The 18,479-nt window shown below is 43.1% G+C and overlaps 1 protein-coding gene across 2 annotated transcripts in view; it reads left to right on the top strand.

The window, feature by feature from the left end:
• The window catches only part of Scg5 (secretogranin V), a 45,843-nt gene extending 30,582 nt beyond the window's left edge, over positions 1 to 15,261 (top strand). For both annotated transcript variants that reach the window (XM_052726539.1, XM_052726538.1), the window contains exons 3-6: positions 697 to 846; positions 3,729 to 3,841; positions 10,876 to 10,929; positions 14,719 to 15,261. In XM_052726539.1, coding sequence (XP_052582499.1) covers positions 697 to 846; positions 3,729 to 3,841; positions 10,876 to 10,929; positions 14,719 to 14,814 — 413 coding nt within the window. In that variant the 3' untranslated portion in view covers positions 14,815 to 15,261. The remainder of the gene's footprint in view (positions 1 to 696; positions 847 to 3,728; positions 3,842 to 10,875; positions 10,930 to 14,718) is intronic.
• The last annotated feature ends 3,218 nt before the right edge of the window (positions 15,262 to 18,479 follow it).

Genomic DNA, 18,479 nt, shown 5'->3' with positions numbered 1-18,479 from the left:
TGTTTTAAATTTTTTCTTACATTTATTTGCGTGTGTATGTGCACATGAGGGTGGCTGCCCACTAATGCCACAAGAGGGTGTCGGATTTCTAGAGCTGGAGTTACAGGTAGTTGCCACTGCTGACTGTGGATGCTGGGAACCAACTCAGGTCCTCTGGAAGAGTAGCAAGCACTCTTAACCACTAAGCCATTGCCCCAGCCCCTGTAAAGATTTATGCAGAAAAATATATACAGACGAGAACAGTTGGAGCAATCAAATTTTCAGTTGTTAAGGTGTCAGAATGTTAATGAGTTTTTTCCATTAATTTCCTCCCCCATTATGTTCTTTCCATCTATTAGACCTCTGTGACAATTGCTCCTTTGTATGTCCCCTCACTCCCACTCAAGTCCATAGCCAACTTCCAGAGCCCTGCTCACCTATGTGAGCATCCCAAAACCCAATCATCCCACAAGCCAAAGGGAACTGTCTCTCCTCCAAGCTCCATCATGCTGTTTTAACATTTCTATGAGGGTCATGCACAATTCGCATTCTGAGGAAATGATTGATGTATACTGTGTATCTGTTTCTGCATCTAAATTCCAGACCTCAAGATGGCAGGAAGCATTTGATGGGTTTCCCTTGCTGACTAAGCACAGTACTTTGTCCGTGTGGTCTGCTGAGTAAATGTCAATTCAAAGATGTTTCCTCCCACTGCAGGTGGAGCACATGAGGGTCTTCAGCACCTGGGTCCTTTCGGCAACATCCCTAACATAGTGGCAGAGTTGACTGGTGACAACATTCCTAAGGACTTCAGCGAGGATCAAGGCTACCCAGACCCTCCAAATCCCTGTCCTCTTGGGAAAACTGGTAAGGAACATGGCCTTGGGTTATAATGGGAGGTAATTGGAAATTCTGACCCCAGCTACAATGTGGGCTCTCTCTGAAGAATGCTCCTCTTTCTATTTAGGGTGAGGCCTCTCTCTTCCCTGAAGCACAGCACTCCCATGTTGGGTGGAGCAACATGGGAGTTGGATAAGATTGAGCCAGTGTGGGGAGGCTGGCCCCAGATGACAGGAAATCCTTAGTCACTGGCTGGCACCAAGCCCATCAGCCACCTTTTACTTGCTTCTAGGGTTTTTGGATGGGTAGGAAGAAAGACTAGCTCAGAGTGTGGGGGTCTGGAAAAGTTGATATGATAGAGTGTAACACAGAGGTTCTTTAAGTGGGGTCCTTGGGCCAGCAGCAGCAGCAGCATAACCTGAGAACTTGCTAGAAATGCAGATCCTCTGGCTGAATCAGACTTACTGAATCAGACACTCTGAGCCTGGGACCTAGCTATCTGTGCAGTGACCAGCCTTGGAGCACACTGAAGATTGAAACCTGCTTTTGGAAGATAAGGGAAAGAGACACAGAGTGTGAGCCAAGTGATCTGAGTCCTAGGGTTAACCACATGATATGTCACTTCTTTAGGCTTTAATCTTCTCATCTATAGAAATACGGCACACTCAGCCAGGCGGTGGTGGCGCACGCCTTTAATCCCAGCACTCGGGAGGCAGAGGCAGGCGGATCTCTGTGAGTTCGAGGCCAGCCTGGGCTATTAAGTGAGTTCCAGGAAAGGCGCAAAGCTACACAGAGAAATCCTGTCTCAAAAAACCAAAATAAATAAATAAATAAATAAATAAATAAATAAATAAATAAATAAATAGAAAGAAATATGGCACACTCAATGCCTTAAAAATGTACAGTGTGGTTCCAGGTTATCCCAAGCAAGACCTGTGTGACATAGCACTGTGCATGCACTTAGGCCACTGAGAGGAAAGCAACCAGAGTGAGCTGACAGGTGGATGAGATCCCAGCTCAAGACTCTGCCTCAGAATCTGCTTTTCTCTTTGCTACTGATCCATGACACTAACATTCTCCACATTGTTTTTCTGACACAACTGGCAGTCTAAAAGTGGAGATCGTTTGCTAAATTTAGCTACTCTTGGAGAAGAATCTCTTAAGACCACCACACAAAGGGACCTGAGTGATACAGAACAGCACAGTCCAGTGACACAAAATCAAACCTTGGCTTGCCCCTGCCCTGCCAGGCTCTTGTCTGAATTATCACCCATCTCCCTGCACAGAGCAGTGCAGGTCCTAGAATCCAATTCTTGGCTACAGGGCTACCTGGAAGGTGACTTCTAGAGCATATTTTCAGCCCCCCAAAATCTCAGCTTGGCCATCAACAAGGCTTTATCACTACAGCTCAGTCTCAAGGTACTTGAGAAAGAGTTGCCAATGGGTCACAAAAAACAGCTGCTGCATTCGGACACTCTGCTTGGTATCCCTTTCCTACCTGATAAAGATGTTAGAGATGGCTCCATGAGAAGTGGGGAGTCACACTGGGAATTGTTTGGAAAACTGATGACTTCCATAGTAGCTTCCAGGTGCTCAGGGCTGATACACTGCATGTCTAAAGACTTCAGTTCAGTCCCAAGAGCTAGACAACCTTGCTAATTGCAAATAGATCCCCTCTCAGTATTGACTTTGACAGGCCATTATCTCTTTGAAATGAGCAGGAGAGAGCAAGGTTTCTTTCCTACTCTGGCTTAGCACAAAATTTCCCAGCCTCTGTTTCCCCCTCTCTTGCTTTGGTTTGAATGGAAAGCGTGGATACTTCAGTGAACTATATCACAGCTGGGTACTTTGGCATATCCCTGTAATCCCAGCCCTCAGCAGGCAGTAACAGGAAGATTGTGAGTTTGAGGCAAGTCTAAACCACAGAATAAAGCCCTCTGCGAGAGAGCAATAAAAACAAAAGCAAAATAAGTAACAACAAAAGACCTATCTTGGAATAAACTTTCATTTAAAGGGAGGTGGCCGAGAGGAGCTTTAATCGTACTGCAAACCTCCATGTGCTAATACCATGCATGGCCACCTTCATTTCTTAGAGCAACTAGGTAAAATTTGACTATTTGTATCTCATAGGTAAATAAACAGACTTAGAGAAGCCAGGTTAACTTTTAAAAAGCTGAACCTATAGATGCCACAAGAGCTAGGATTTGACCTTAAGCCTCACTCTAAATAAAACACAAGCCATTGCTGCTGTTATACACAGCACCACGACTTGTCTGAAGGCACTGGAGTGGTTCCTGAAGACATCACCCAAGAGAAAGAGAGGGACTCATGTGGAATGGAAACGTATCACTTAAGGGAACATTTGACATGAAAGCAAATGAAACAGTCTGAAGTTCTTCACGATAGAAACTTATTTCTCACTTATGTAAAGTCCTATCAGAGAGAGGTAAAGAAATGATAGAGGTAGATGGTTCTGCTTTCGTGACTTGGTGCCCCCAGTTGCCCTGGCTGGCAGCATGCAGACCAGCAGATGGGGTAGAGTTGGGTAAAGTGGACCATCACAAGGTTTTGGGGACAGGCCTGGAAGTGGAATATATCACTACTGCCTACATTCTATTGGCCTGGGCTCAGGTAAATGACTCCACCTTATTGCAAAGAAAGGCTGGAAAATTAGCCTTGCTGTGTGCCAAGGAGAAAAGGGAAGTGGGTTTGGAGGGCGGCCAATAGGTCTTTGCTCTTGGAGTGGTTGCTTATGACAAGTAGAGAGGGACTGGAACCCAGGGGGAATGTGATTTGGAGTGTCTGATATGAACAGACTATGACCTTTATGTGTCTAAATGTTTCTAATAAGTTAACTTCCAGAATAACAACAGATGTGTTGACAGTTTCTCAAAAACCTTTGTCCACAGCGGATGATGGGTGCCTAGAAAACGCCCCTGACACTGCAGAATTCAGTCGAGAATTCCAGTTAAACCAGCACCTTTTTGATCCGGAACATGACTACCCGGGTTTGGGCAAGTGGGTAAGTACATTTTCAGCAGCTGGTAGTTTTCACTGTGATCTCTTGGGGTTAGTGATGCCAGAGATGAACAGTATACATGGGGAGAAGAAAGAAAAATTATTTAGGAGTAGATTCCTCAGAAACCTCTGGCTGAGGGGGACTCTTTGTAATTATTATTCCAGACCACACTCATGTGTCTATAGAGCAGTATACTGATTCTGTCGGAAGAGACAGCAATCTGGACCATATACCTTCCAGGAGCTTCTATTCTGCCCTTCTCCACGGCCTGAGTCATAACATCCTCCTGTCTCCCTAGTGTTTCATGCCACTCAATCGGACTCCGTGAAAAGGAAAAAGACTTTTTCAAAGGAAAAGACACTGAGGAACTCTGTAAAGTTGATTTCTAAGGGAGATGATCTGTACATATCTCTGCAGAATCAAGGAAATAAAGACATCCAGAGTTGCACAGACACATAGAAGTCTGCTCTGTGGAAAGAGAGATAGATCTCCAGATGTGTGGCGGTGAGCTCACTGTCAGTTGCATGCAACCACGGGTAGCTGTCAACGAAGGGTGCTGTTCCAATGAAGCGCTTGGAAAGAGAAATCATGGCCACTTGGCACTGGTGCGCTCAAAACAAGTTTTGTCGATCTGCTCATAGTATTCCGTTGCCAGCATTATGTATCTGCGTGCCAGCTTAATGAGGGAAGTGAAGTGGGCATGGTGCGCTTGGACTTCATGGAAGCATTCGACAAGATCTTTTCTCATCTCCCATTGGAAGAGGCGAAGAGATACAGCCAAGTCAACAGAATATCACCCAAAGACAGCTTGTTGAAGTATCTGTCAGGAGGGGAGGGAAATGGTACAGGGTACCCTGCATGTCTGGGTGCTACCCCACACCACATTTTTATCTATGTTTGTAATAAAAACACAGATCACATACTTCCCAGATTCTCAGTGGTTGACACAAAGTTGGAAGAGAGAACTCTGGATGACCGAGTCAGGATTCAGGAAGATCCCAACAGGCTGGAACAATGAGCCAAGGACAATTAAAATTGAATGGGAATGTGTCTAGGTGCCTGTGGTTGGGCCTGTGTAATCCAGTGCTGAAGCCATGTGAGAAAAATGGGGAAATGCTGAGCAGTGTTGGTTCACATAGGAAAGTAGGTGGTCAATGCATCTGTGGAACGAGTGAATGGTGTTCCCTACAAAGACACTCCAGGTGACTGACCTAAGCTCCTCTGACCCTCTGATCTTCTCAAGTCAGTGCTAACAATACTGCTTATTGTGTTGCAATGCACACTTAAGCCTGGAAAATAAACTTTTCCCTTCCTTCTGCTTATTTTAGAGAAATTGATCTTCATTAATAATCACTTTCATTTTTTTTCTAGCATCTTACTTCATGTTGCATTGAGTCAGTTGAGTTCCCTCTGCCTTCAAAATACATTTCCAAATTAAGGAGGAAAGCAACACTCTTGAGTTAACCTTGCATCTACAATTTGTATCATTCTTGCCCTCCCCCTCCCCACCACAACTATACATATCGTTCCTGACATATAAAGTTCTGTTAGGGAGAGTTGTCTTGTAGAACTATTTTCAAGCCTTCTCCTACTGGTACAGTTTAAACATAAACGAAAAGTACCTTGGATATTATTAAAATCTCCTATAAAATGTATCCCAATGGAATAGTAAGAGATAAAATAGAGGGAGACTAAAGACAGAAAGAACAGGGAGAAAATAAAAAAAAATGGTTCCATTTATGTTGGTCCTAAATGTAGTGATGAAGATAAGAATTTGTGCCATTTCAAAGGAAATAAACTAAGTAGAATGACTATATGGTGTAGACATAACCTGAGAGAGGGAGAGAGGGAGGGTGGGAGAGAGGGAGAGACAGGGGCGATCTATATGAAAGGGATAACATAAACTCTTCCTGTGAGGCATTTTAAGAAGAGAGAAGAGAGGATGAGATACATTATGCATTTGTGTGCCAGCTTAAAGGAATAAGGAAAAGCAAGGAAAGAACAGATAATCAAGAGGAGTGCTGGGAAAGGACCCAGGAACAGCCAAGCAGCTTCAGAAGGGAGCAAACCGGTTCTGAGCCCACTTACTTTAGATACTATGCTAGATGCTCAGTCTACAGTATCCATCAAGAAGTGGTTCTGTGCGTTCAACACGTTTGCAGTCTTGAAACAGGTTGAAACAAAAGGCATGAAGATAAAATTGGCCCAATTTGCACTGATACAGTGCAAGGCCAGGTGCTGTTGCTAGGAAGGATGGAAGTCTAGGGCAGAGGACTCTGTGGGGCCAGTGGGGCTGATTCTTCCTTAGCCTCGGAGGAAGTTGAGGTACTAAGGAGAGCCAGTACTGAGGTCCTAAGAGAGGGGCATGACTAACTGGAAGGCTTGACCTGAGAACAAGAAGGGAAACTGAGGAAATGTCTGAGTGTGGACAGAGGCCATCTGGTGCTGTGATGGGGTGGAAGAGATGGTAACTCCCCTTTCCAGCATTTATTTTGTTTGTTTGTCTGTCTGTCTGTTTAGGGGCAGGGTCTTTCTATGTAGCTCTGGCAGTCTTGGAACTCACTATGTAAACCAGGCTGGCCTCGAACTCAACTCACAGAGGTCAGTCTGCCTCTGCCTCAGGGTACTGGGATTCAAGGCGTGTGCCACCATCCTCTTCTTCAGAAGCTCCCTCTAAATTCCACTCACATCCCCTTTTACTCCTTCCCTCTCCCTCCTTGGAACGCTGTGCTTCTCTCATCGTCCACATCAGAGCTGAAGACTAGAATTTAAGACCAAGTATAAAAAGTGCTGTCCCAGATCAATGGCCAAGGAATGACATTTATGCCTCTTATCAGCTCTAATTATGTGTTTGTTTAAACTTCAGTTTCCTTGTTTATTTTCTCATTACCACCTAGCAATAGAACAGTGCCTGCTTGATCTTTGCATGGAAGTGTGAACTGAGTGTCTCTAGCAGCGTGGGTGTTTATATAGAAGAGGCTGAAGCCGGTCTGCAGCTCAACTATCCTTTCAACTTGCAAAACCGTTATCTCTCCAACAAACTGCACACAAGTACCCCTGCTTTCTTTCTGGACGGTACTGCCTCCCTGTTTTGTTTTTATATTATCTGGAGCCGAGTTGCATCTTTAGCAATGAATCACATATTACAAATATCAGTGTCTGTCTTGTTTCCTGCATGGCTCTTTTCTTGTTACTGCATCAGGTCACATTTCTTAAATATGCACCATATGACATCTGGGCCCTGTGGTGGGTAATGGGAAGACACCAATAATTGCTATATAATAGGAAATCATGATATTTGTGGAGCTCATGTTACATGCCAGACTCTGTGCTAATATTTTACCTCAATCATCTCGTCCAGGCTGCCCATCCTCATCACTCTCACTCTATAGAGGAGAAAATGCAAGGCAGGGATCTGGGTAGCCTGCTCAGTAACAGAGCTTGTGATTGACAGAGCTGGAAACTGGACCCCATTTTTACAAACACAGTAAATATATGTATCTCTTCATGACTTATCCCTCACCATGTGGCCTATGTAGTCCTATCCTAGGACTTGTTGCCTTCCCCACAATGTATATAACTAATTACAGCCCTTGAGGGTCTATAGCCAAAGGCTGACATCAACCCCCCATACCCCTCCCCTCCATTCACCTATAATCCTCAAGGGCTATGGCCAAGGGCTGGTGTCAGCCTTTACCCTTAACACACTTACTGCTGAGTGGTCGTCGTTGTGTCAGAAAAACAAATGTTTCTCCTTTCTCAGTGCTTCGTACAACTTTCATCAATGTTTGACCAGAGCCTGAGCTGAGCCATGGGAGACAGGAAGAGTGTGGTCCCTCTCTAACTTTGTTTATCTTGCATGGCCATGCCATGTTTGAATTTTGGAGTACTCTCCAGTTCTGGTTTGTCTTAGGTTTCCATGTTATTAGATATGAGCAATGTTTTTCATTTCTTCTTTGACTTGACCCTTAATAATTGTACATATTTATAGAGTAGTGGCATGTCAATATAGGTACCCAATGTGTGATGATCAGATCTGGGTGACTGGCATATTCATAACTTCAGGCTGCATTCATTCCTTTTAAATATTTTTTTGTTATTTTGTGTGTATGGGTGCTATGTCTCCATGTACGTCTGTGCACCATGTATGTGCAGTACACACAGAGGCCAGAAGAGGGCACTGGGTTCCCTGGAACTGGAGTTAGAGACAGTTGTGAGCTGCCATGTGAGTAATGGGAATGGAACCTGAGTGTCCTCTGGAGGAGCAGCCAGTGCTCCTAACTGCAGAGCCAAGCCATCCCTCCAGCTCCTTTGTTCTTTCTGCTGAAAATGTTCAGAGTACTCTCCACTGTTCTAAAACGTTCAGTGCCTGTTAAAATGGCTGTCCCACTGTGCTAAAGGGCACTGGAAGTTACTCCTCCTTCAACCGCATGCACCCCTGGATTGTCCCATGCTCTCTCCGTCTCCCTCCCCCTCCCCAGCTCTGGGAGTCACTCATTCCCTCTGTGTTCACCAGACCAACTTTTAAAGCGTCTTCCCAGTCATGCTGTTTATGTATTTCCTTAACCCTGTGCACCAAGGGGGTGCAAGGTGTCAGTTTGTCCCGTTAGTGATAACTTCATTCCCTTTAATAAAGTGCTGTCCATGTTTCTCCAGTTTAAATCATTTTCCATTTAAAATTGATAGTTAACGTGTGGGAAACTACTTTGAGACTATAAATATTCTGACCGCCATGAAACTGTTAACCAACATGTTTTGCATTCATTGATGGTATTTACCAGAATCAATTATAACCATGGTTGTTGCAGAATTATGAGTTTTGCTCTCTTGTTATTTTTCCATTTGCTATCTGCATCCTATTCTCATAAGAAGCTTCCACTACTTCTTTTCTTGCTTACAAACCTGCTTATTTCTTTGGTACCTCTATACATCATTACTAATTTTGATGTTCAAAGCGTCCTGCATTTGACCAGTAGGAATTTCTTCGAGCTGTCTTTTCCTTCCTTTGGACACAGCTCTAGCACCTGTTTGAACACATCCTTACTTTCATGGCCAATCTGATAGTTAGCATCACTAATCCTTGTACTTTCTATACCCTAGCCATAGGATCAGACAGTTCTTCACGAAGATATCCATCCTCCAGGGTCCTTTAGGAATGGAATTGAGTTGTCCAAAATCTTGATGGCATAATGGAGAACCCTTTAATGAACTTAAACCACCTGCACTCCTGGAAATTAGGCCACTCATCCCCAAGGAACTAACAAATGGGTGTCAGAGGAGGTGGATGGTTTATTTTCATCCATTTTGTCTACTTTTTTTGTTCACATCACACCTGCCAATCCCTGCCAACAAATCCACACTGACACAGAGCTAATGAAGAAAGCCCAGCCACATTCACCATAGAGGGGCTGGGGGCATGGACATGCTGGCCCTGACTTTAACTCTCCAGGAAAGCGGGGGCCATCTTTGAGAGTAAGATTTCCAGACCTTCTGTACTTCTGGTTATAATTTCCCCTAAGATCCGAAAAGGGGATTGGGATGTTGCTGCCTTCCTGTCATTTGCAGCGTGCTAGAGCAGGGCCAGGACTGATGGGCACCGGGCTCCCCTGCACCAGCTTGCGGGCTCCTCTGCTCTCCCTCCAGTTCAGACAGCTGAAGAAAGTGATATCTGTGAGCAGTTACTAGTCTCACCCTCTTTACTCCAACCTCTTTCCCAACTCTGGCATGAGTACCTAGAACATTCTACGTGCATTAGAGTTGTTTGTTTACATTCGGACACTGGAGTTGAGACCAACGACAATGTTCTCATTTCTCAAGGGAATGGCCAGCAGGCCTACCTTTTCTCCCTCCTGATATTTACTTGGTCCATGCACCAAGAGAGCCAGAGGTAGGGCCTCTGGGCAGTGCCTGTGTTTCTGGCAGTGAAGGTGCTGCTCTTGGCACACACCCCACCCCTGGATATCTGAGGTTGAGCAGAGCTGCCCATTGTAAATTACAGGTGGTAGGTTTTAATGAACAAGAAAACAATGAAGCTCATTCTTGGCATTTGTCATTTTCATTTTCAAATCTACCGTTTAAGTGTTTGTTAATAACTAGACAGCTCAGAGGATACACATGGTGTATAAACTTGTTCTTCACCAGAACTCGGTCAGCTCTTTTTTTCTAGAAGTCACTATTAGGGTATTGTAGTCACAGCAAGATGAATTGTCTCTTTTGTATATTATTTTCCTTATGATTCAAAAATAAAAGAACACAAGTGAAGCACCCAAATCCCTTTCTCTGTTTCCATGTTCAGGTTACGTGTTGTGTCTTTTATAGTCTCAACTAGATGGAAATGTGTTGAGCATGTGTCTGATATTCTAGAGCTCATTTAAATCCAACGTGTGTTTGAAACACAGCAGTGTGTGGAAACACTTATACAAACTGTGGTAACAGAGAAGCACCCCCACCCCCACACACAACATAACTCTCCTTTTTGCCAAGAAGTTTTTTGGCAGTTTTTAAAAGGTTCACTCTATTAAAAATGTTATAGACCAAATGGTTCTGTGATTGGCTTGATGGGGGCACTAACTTGAGCCATGGGAGGGATGGCTGCAGAAGTCAGCGTCTCAGTTATTTACATAGAGGACTGCTGTTAATGGTCGGACACTGCTCCAGAGAACAGTCATGTGTGCAGTTCATAAAAAGGGAATTAGATACTGAGATAAAGTTATTTATTTTAAACAACGACGGTTCAAAGCAAGGAGATGAGCTCCCCACACCCTGGGATTTTAGCATGCCATCTCTCCTTGTTTATGAGATTGTTGATGACACTGTGTGCCTCGAGGCAGTACAGAGGACTTTGTGAAAAGCGCCACAGTCCCCAGCTTTTCTCTTGTGGTCTATCATTCTGACACGACATTCCTTTCATCTAGCTTTGTTTCCAAAACATGTGTATGCAAATGTCCAGGGGACACAGCAAGTGTTACTTTCAAATAGACAGTTACCAAATTCAATCCATACTTGTGCGTTTGTGTTTTCTTTCCTCTCCACTCTAGAACAAGAAACTCCTCTACGAGAAGATGAAGGGGGGACAGAGGCGGAAGCGGAGGGTAAGTCTCACAAGGACCGGGTGTGGCTGGGGTGTCGCTGAGGGGTTTAGTGTTTCTGAGTGGGGTAATTGGAGCATTTGGTTTGGGGAAAGTGGCAGAATCTTTTCTGATGCAATCCCAAAGAACAGAACAGAAATCCTGTGTGGCAAGGGCCACACCTAGCAGCTATACCCTTGGTTTCTCAGGTGGCATGGCTTCCTCCCTAAGCTTTAGGACATGATTTTTACTTATTATTTCCCTTCTGGCCAGCAACCATGAATGGTACCTCACTCAGCGAGGGCAGGGAGGATTTGAGGGTGTGACTTTCCTCAACTGCTCTGAAACCAGTGGAGGCCATGGCTCACACATCTGCATCAGTTATGTAGATCATATGACAGAAACCATAACGTGTGAAAGTACATACTGCAGGCTGGAATTTTGAATTTCTTCTACATATCTTTTTTATTGACCCTAGCCAGGATGTGTAACATGCATTCTCCCTATCTCATTTGCTGACTGTCAAGTCTAGTGCAGGCTCAGTTAGCGCTCCTTGGGAGGATTGCCCAAGATGGCCTTTGGTGTCTATGTTTTCCTTTTGTTACTCCTTATGTGGTGTTGCTTGGTATAAATATGAATGTCAAGGTCATATTGAGTTTCCAGTGCCTGTTATAGCCCTGAGACTTAACAGTGATTCAATGTCCATCCTGCTGTTCTACTGATACCTTACTGGACAGAAGGATCAGAACACTGGTCTCTTTTATATGACCAAACAGGAGAGGTAAAATCCCTGCTATTACACAGTAAAGTACCACCATAGTAATTATTTTAGGTAAAATATACAAACTAAACTGTATACCCAAGGCCACTGACCATTTATTTAGTACCTGGATCTTGGGGAAAACTGGGAATCTAGACAGTGGCAAGTGTGGCCAATCTAAAGAGCTTGGCCAAGTTCAATCAGAAAATGCTTTAAGAAGTGTGGAGTTTCTGGCCTTGGTATTAATCATAAGGCCCCAGGCTGCCTGACAAACCCAGAAGACAGACAATTTCCTATGCGAGAAGCGGAAAGCTGTTACATCTGGAAGCAGATCTTTTTTGGGGGAATAAACGGGGTTATTAGGGTTTTTCTTGGTGATTACAGCTTCCAATGGCAGATGGTGACAGGAAGGGTGTAATGTGTTCTTGAGAGAACATCAAGAAATTCTATTCTAGGAGCTCAGAATACACATAATTTACCAGGAAGATGGCTTGAATATCCCCCATGGTACAGCAAGGACATTTCCAAATAAGGCCAATGACTGACCCCAAATGAATAACAGCAGGCAGTTTTAATTGTCTCTGCTTGCTGGCCCACCATGCTTTCTACTATGACTCTGTGGAACTTAGGTTGACTTTAGATCATATTTCCATGAGACCAGTGATTACCAAAACTCAAAATTCTGGCTAAGACGTATGTTATAAAGGATTTTTGCTTTGGCCTCAGCTTCTTCCACATAGACAAGGCTTAGAATTTAGGAAAATAAGAGTCACTGTGACCCAGGATTTCAGGTTCTTTCTATTCCCAGACATCTATAAAGCCCGTTCTCATTCCTTTAGCCCTGGGCCCCTCTGGACTGATGAGGAAGCAGAAGATCTCCCCTGTCCCTATCACTACACCTAAGCTGCTGTTCCTACCTTAACTACTCCTTAATATAAAGAAATCATAGCTCACTTATTTGAAGAATTAAGGCTTACTTCAGTGAAACTCACCATCTACTGGGGGTTGAAGAGGACAGGAAGCAAGGTTCCAACCCAAGCTGTCCATTCATTTGTCAGACATTAATAGCAATCTCTATATTACCTGGCCATGAGTGGCCATACATATATAAGTAACATAAGTTCTTCAGAACACACTTAAAGCAAAGCATTTGGTTTGATAATTGAACATTAATCCAAAAGTGTCAAGGCTTGACCTTGGCATCTCCTTCTTCCCTTTTCCTCCAACTTCAGACATTTCTGGGTCTAGACAGTCTGTCTTGCACCATGGAAGTTTCTTAGCAAGAAGACTGATCTGTAATGTTACAAGTAAAGCCCCAAGTCATTCTGTGTGACTTTTTTTTTTTTACTTATTCTGGGCCATTTAAATTTCTAGCTGCTTCACAAATAAAAGATCAATCTACTTTTAAGTGGTTCTGAAAAAAAAAATTGACTCTGAAGCTGTGACTTGTTACCATTTTAAATCCACTAATTGTCTTAAATAGTCTATCAGCAACTTAGTCGCACAGTTGACAAATAGGAATATCTCATATTCTCTTTAAACTTATTAGAATTTTAAGAATCACTACTGTTACAAAACTGAAAAGTATTTTTGGCATTAACTATACTTTTCCCAAGCACTTTAATCTGCCTACTCAGAGGTTCTTATATGATTCCTTAGGGTGGGCCAGACCACACTAGTTGACAGTTTCCAACAGATAGTGTACTATCTTGAATACTTCAAGGATGAATATCTTTTTGTGACCTGCTTCTTTCTAACTCTGTAAAGACACTGTTCATTTGGTAGTCCTCACCTTGTGTGAGTCATCTTTGCAGAGTGGCTGGGGGCCTTCCTGATTTATGTTTTTTTTTTTTTTTTTTTTTTTGGTTTTTCGAGACAGGGTTTCTCTGTGTAGCTTTGCACCTTTCCTGGAACTCACTTGGTAGCCCAGGCTGGCCTCAAACTCACAGAGATCCGCCTGCCTCTGCCTCCCGAGTGCTGGGATTAAAGGCGCGCGCCACCACCGCCCGGCCTGATTTATATTTTTATACTCCAGAATGTGAAGTACATTGACCAGGGCTACTCATGTGTTCCAGTCCTTGTCTTTTGAAGCATGCTTGCCCACCTTTCAAGAGAGCCGTGCAAGCCAGGCCCACACAAAACCTGTGTCCATTCACTTGTGGGGCTTAGCATTGCCGTAGGATTGCTGCTCATTTGTAACATCAGCCCGTTTCTTAACATTTCTATTCCACTGCTGGAAGGCAACTTCAATAAACAAATGTCTTCCAAAACGATTGAAATTTTTCCTGCTCACTAAAGATTATGTTCCACGGCTCCAGTTACCAGTTCAAATCCAAACCTCAAAAAAATTGATATTATTAGCGAAGCAATGGAGATTCTTTGACTCATTCAGAACATCAACAAGTAAAAGAGATTCCAGAATATGGAGGCCTAAATAAAAAACAAAGACCCTTCCAAAGATGGCTTTGGGTTTGACTTCACCTTTTAAGTTTGACTGAAAGAAGGTTGGAATCGATTGCTAGATCTCTTAAAGAATTGTGTTCAACAGAGTCCTTGCATAGAAGAGTTTCAGCCATGGGCTAATCTTCAGATACTAATTCCCACTTGGCCCTATGTGTCTTTTCCTTTAGCATGCTTCCTATAGATTAATTAAGGCATTTCAGATTCTCCCCCTCACTTAAGGAGGACCACAGAATAATTATTTTCCTTCACATGAGACTTGGTACCTAAGTTAGCAGCAAGAATTTTTTTCTGGTTCACCCCAAACTTGTAAGCTAAATATAACAATAAAAAGGCTACATTGCATTTGATCAAGAACACTATGCTTATATGAAAGACACGATTGGTAACATCTGTCAGTGAGACTGTATACTGCACTATGGGGCACTGAGGTATTAACCAACTTGCTGGAGCCATCATTTGGCAGGGGGTGGTAAGTGCTATGTTATTATCCTGTTAATCCAACAGTCAGAAAACAATTCTCCTTCACTTATGTGAGATGTCTGTATCTGAGGCTCATGTGTCATGCCAAAACATGTATATTTTTTTTTCAGAGTGTCAATCCATATCTACAAGGAAAGAGGCTGGACAATGTTGTGGCAAAGAAATCTGTCCCCCACTTTTCAGAAGAGGAGAAGGAATCAGAATAAAGAGAAGACAGTAGGTGGAACCCCATCCAGTGCTTATGTGCATGTTACTAGAGCCCCCATGAGCGGCAGCATGTGTCTTACATAGATAATTATGGATGAAAAGCAGCTGCCCTTACATTTGCCTCCACACCAGTGACTGTGCTTTCTGCTAAATTAGAATAAAAGCTCCTTCTCTTTTGGGGGTTTTTTGATGTGGATCTGCAAGAAACATTACAATTAAAATGTATATGTCAAGCATAATAAAAACACGGATATGAAATACTCAGATTTCTTGCAGTTTTGGGTTGTGCAGTTTGGGCCAAGTCTGTAAACGGCTAGCATTTGATTTTGATTATGTAGTGTATCTAGCCCTTGGGCCTTGTTTCACACCAATAAAGAAGTTTGTACTCGAGGGGAGGGGCTGACACATCTCACTTGGCTGCTTCTTAATAAATGTATGTGCAAGCATTGGCTTGTGAAGTTTTTTCTTTTTAAATAACAGTATAAAAATCAATTTCTTTGCTTAATACAGCAGAGTGTCATGCATAACTATCTAATTTTAGTGCTAATGCTATGAAGTCAATGATCCCCATTTCACATATGTTAGGACTGAAACTATTCAACACATGATGGGAATAATCAGTGAAATCCAGAATGGAAGGATTTTCAGGGCAAGAAACACTCCCCACCCCTGTGTGTGTGAAATGCTATAAGTTTTAAAGGACTTAAGAGAAATATGAACCAAATGAAATTTGTGTAGATGTTTCTTTGTTTCCTGATTCAAGTAAAAAACTATTATCTGTGAGACAGTTGGAGAAGTACGAGTACTTGCTGAGTATTGGTGCAATTTAGTTGTTGCAAAGATTTATGGCAATCTTTTTAAAGAACTCTTGTGTCTTAGAAATATCAATTGAAATTGATGAGGATGATATTCATATTTGCTTTAAAATAATCCACTAATAGTGATGGGGAGAAACCTGGAATTTAGATGAATCAGATTAGCCACTATTGATAGCTGTGGGTCCCATGTACATTAGGACTTCTTGTACTTCTACCTCTCTACTTGTATATATTTGAAATTTTCCACACTAGCAACACAGGTAAGGTGCAACAGTGAGACCAGATTATGGTAAACATTGGTCTGGAAATATAGCAAATAAGGTAGAAATCTTTATGCATATGGATATGAAGAATTAATGGAGACCATTTCCCTTGGCCATCGTGGAAAGTTATGCCACAGGGTTCCACAGGGGAGAAAATTTGGTTTGGATGAAGTAAATTGGATGGAGAGGAGGAAAAAAGATTTTCGTGGAAGAGGAAGGAGACTTAGCGGGGACTTCCAATGGACTAATAGACTTGAAAGGGATGTGCTTTTCCAGGTGGGTCCTGGATCACATTTACAGCAGAGGCATTGCTTTTTCTTGGCTGAGAAGGGTCATTACCACACATTCTATCATCAGTCTTTCCATAGGGCTCCAGCCAAGGATCTTTGAAATCAGGAAGGTGGTTGTAGTCACCCCAGGGACATCTGGAGAACAAAAGAAGATCGTGTTTGGCACACTTGGCAGAAGTAAAGCATATTGTGCAGGCACTGTCTGTACTGCCCTGATTGAACCCTGACTGTGGTACCAGCCCACTCAAGGTCCCTGGATATAGTTACACAGCATGAGGGCTCGTGAAGCCCCAGCCCCAGAGGAGGACACAATGGGGCCATTCTAGAAGAGAATTTCCTCTGCTCTTGCTGCTGGAGTGGGGGAAGGGAGTAGAGAGTTGTTCAACATTTTCTGTTGTATGTATTGTCACTGAAGCTACTGTTAGCTCCTACCACATGAAACATTAGGCTGAGTCTTCAAGGAATGACTATTCAAAATGTATTTGCCACTATGATATAGAATATTCCAAAATATGTAGGATTCCTGAAAGGATCAATTCTGAGCTTGAAGTGTTTCTACCAGGGAACTAAGGTTCTATTAGAGTTGTGCAGCTATCTGGAGGTGATATGATCTTGGAAAACTGGAGTCATCTACCATCCCACCATGACTGACACACAAGTGGCAGCAGGAGCGGCCACCCCACACCTCCTGGCCATCCTGGATCAAGAATCCTATTCCTTCATTAAGCCTGCAAGGCAACAGAAACAGAGTTTCTTCTCTGCTCTCTGAAAGCTTTCAGGGCTACAGGGCTTCATTGGAATGTGCTGTGGAGCTCATCCAGCATTGGCAGAGGACCCAGGCAATAGGTAGAGCCAGGCATCTGCTACAGAACACACAGCAGTCACTAAGGTGCCTGAGCACATAAGGACCTGGAAGCCAGAAGAGGGGAGCAGGTAACAAAAAATACTAAGGAGATTCTGAGCTCTGGAAAAACAGTCCTTCCAGGAGAAGGATAAGTGGGTGGGGACAGGAGGTAGGGATGGGTGGCGTGGTTAATCGTTAAGCCCATTACCTGGACAGCTGGTGTACTGGTGAGATTGACAGCAGAGTGAGAGGACAGTAGGGAATATGGGTCGATAAGCATTGTTCCTGAGGTTTCTTCACACAGCAACACAGAGAATACTGTCCAGGTGTAGTGTGTGTTTTGGGGGACTCCACTAAAAGATGTGAGGAAAACAGCAGTGACTTATTTAAACAAAAGAAAGACTTACTTATTTCTCAGGAAGGAAATTTTAAACTGCCTACCACTAAGCCAATTTTGTGCTTAAAAATTATTAAAAATATAAAAAGATCCATGGATTTACTTCAAACATTGAGTACAGGGAATGTTCGTGTGGGTTGAACAGTGATGAAAAACTACTCCTACCCCATCTGGTGGGTCATCCTTCTTCCCACTGACTCCTGGCAGCAGCATTAGAGAGGGATGGCCAACAAGGATGCTCTTCTTAGGTGCCAGAAGGTCTATTTTGTTGTGATTTTATTTTACTTTTATAATAATGATGCAATTATAAGACTCTAGACATAGAGCCTTTCCCTACTTCTAAATATAATGTAGTACACTCTGAATGGGAGTTACCACAGCCCCCTACCCAGTCTTAGCTCAGTACCCCATTCCCATCCCCATGTCATTCCAACTGATCAGTAATGGATCCCCAAACATTTTGGTGTAGATTATTTGAAGCAGTGTGGTCAGGCACCAGCCATGCATGAGTGCAGCCATTCATATATACACATAAAATAAAAATAAATTAATCTTAAAAAAGTAAATACAGGCTTGTTCTATACCACAAACTTATCCCAAGACAGTGGAATCTTACCATACGTTTGTATAATCAAAGAGAGCCCATGACTCTGTCTCACAGTGTTTTTGTTTCTGCTCCATAAGGCAACACACTGCTCCAAACAGAGAAGATGCTGGCATTGGAAAAGTCTTTCATTGGGCATCCGGTTTGCTATGATGAGAATAACTGGGACTTCTCTGTAAGAAGATATGACTCACACAAGTGTTTCAGGAATCAAGACTGTGCCATGGGGACACACAATGATTTATGATCCCAGACCCAGTGAGAGGTTGATCACATGCAGTAATTATGGAGGGAAAACATCTGTGAAGTGTAAGACTCAGAGGAAAAGAAGTTTAGCCTGGCATGGTGACTTACACTTGTAATCCCAGCACTCTGGAGGATGAGGCAGGAGGACTACTGTGAGTTCTATGTCATTCTGGATTACAGAGTGAGACTCAATCTCAAAAAA

The sequence above is a fragment of the Peromyscus californicus genome, unplaced genomic scaffold (assembly GCF_007827085.1).
Source record: "Peromyscus californicus insignis strain IS unplaced genomic scaffold, ASM782708v3 Scaffold_7__1_contigs__length_154581171, whole genome shotgun sequence".
Classification (NCBI taxonomy): Eukaryota; Metazoa; Chordata; class Mammalia; order Rodentia; family Cricetidae; genus Peromyscus; species Peromyscus californicus.
This window is presented reverse-complemented; position numbering and strand designations above follow the sequence as displayed.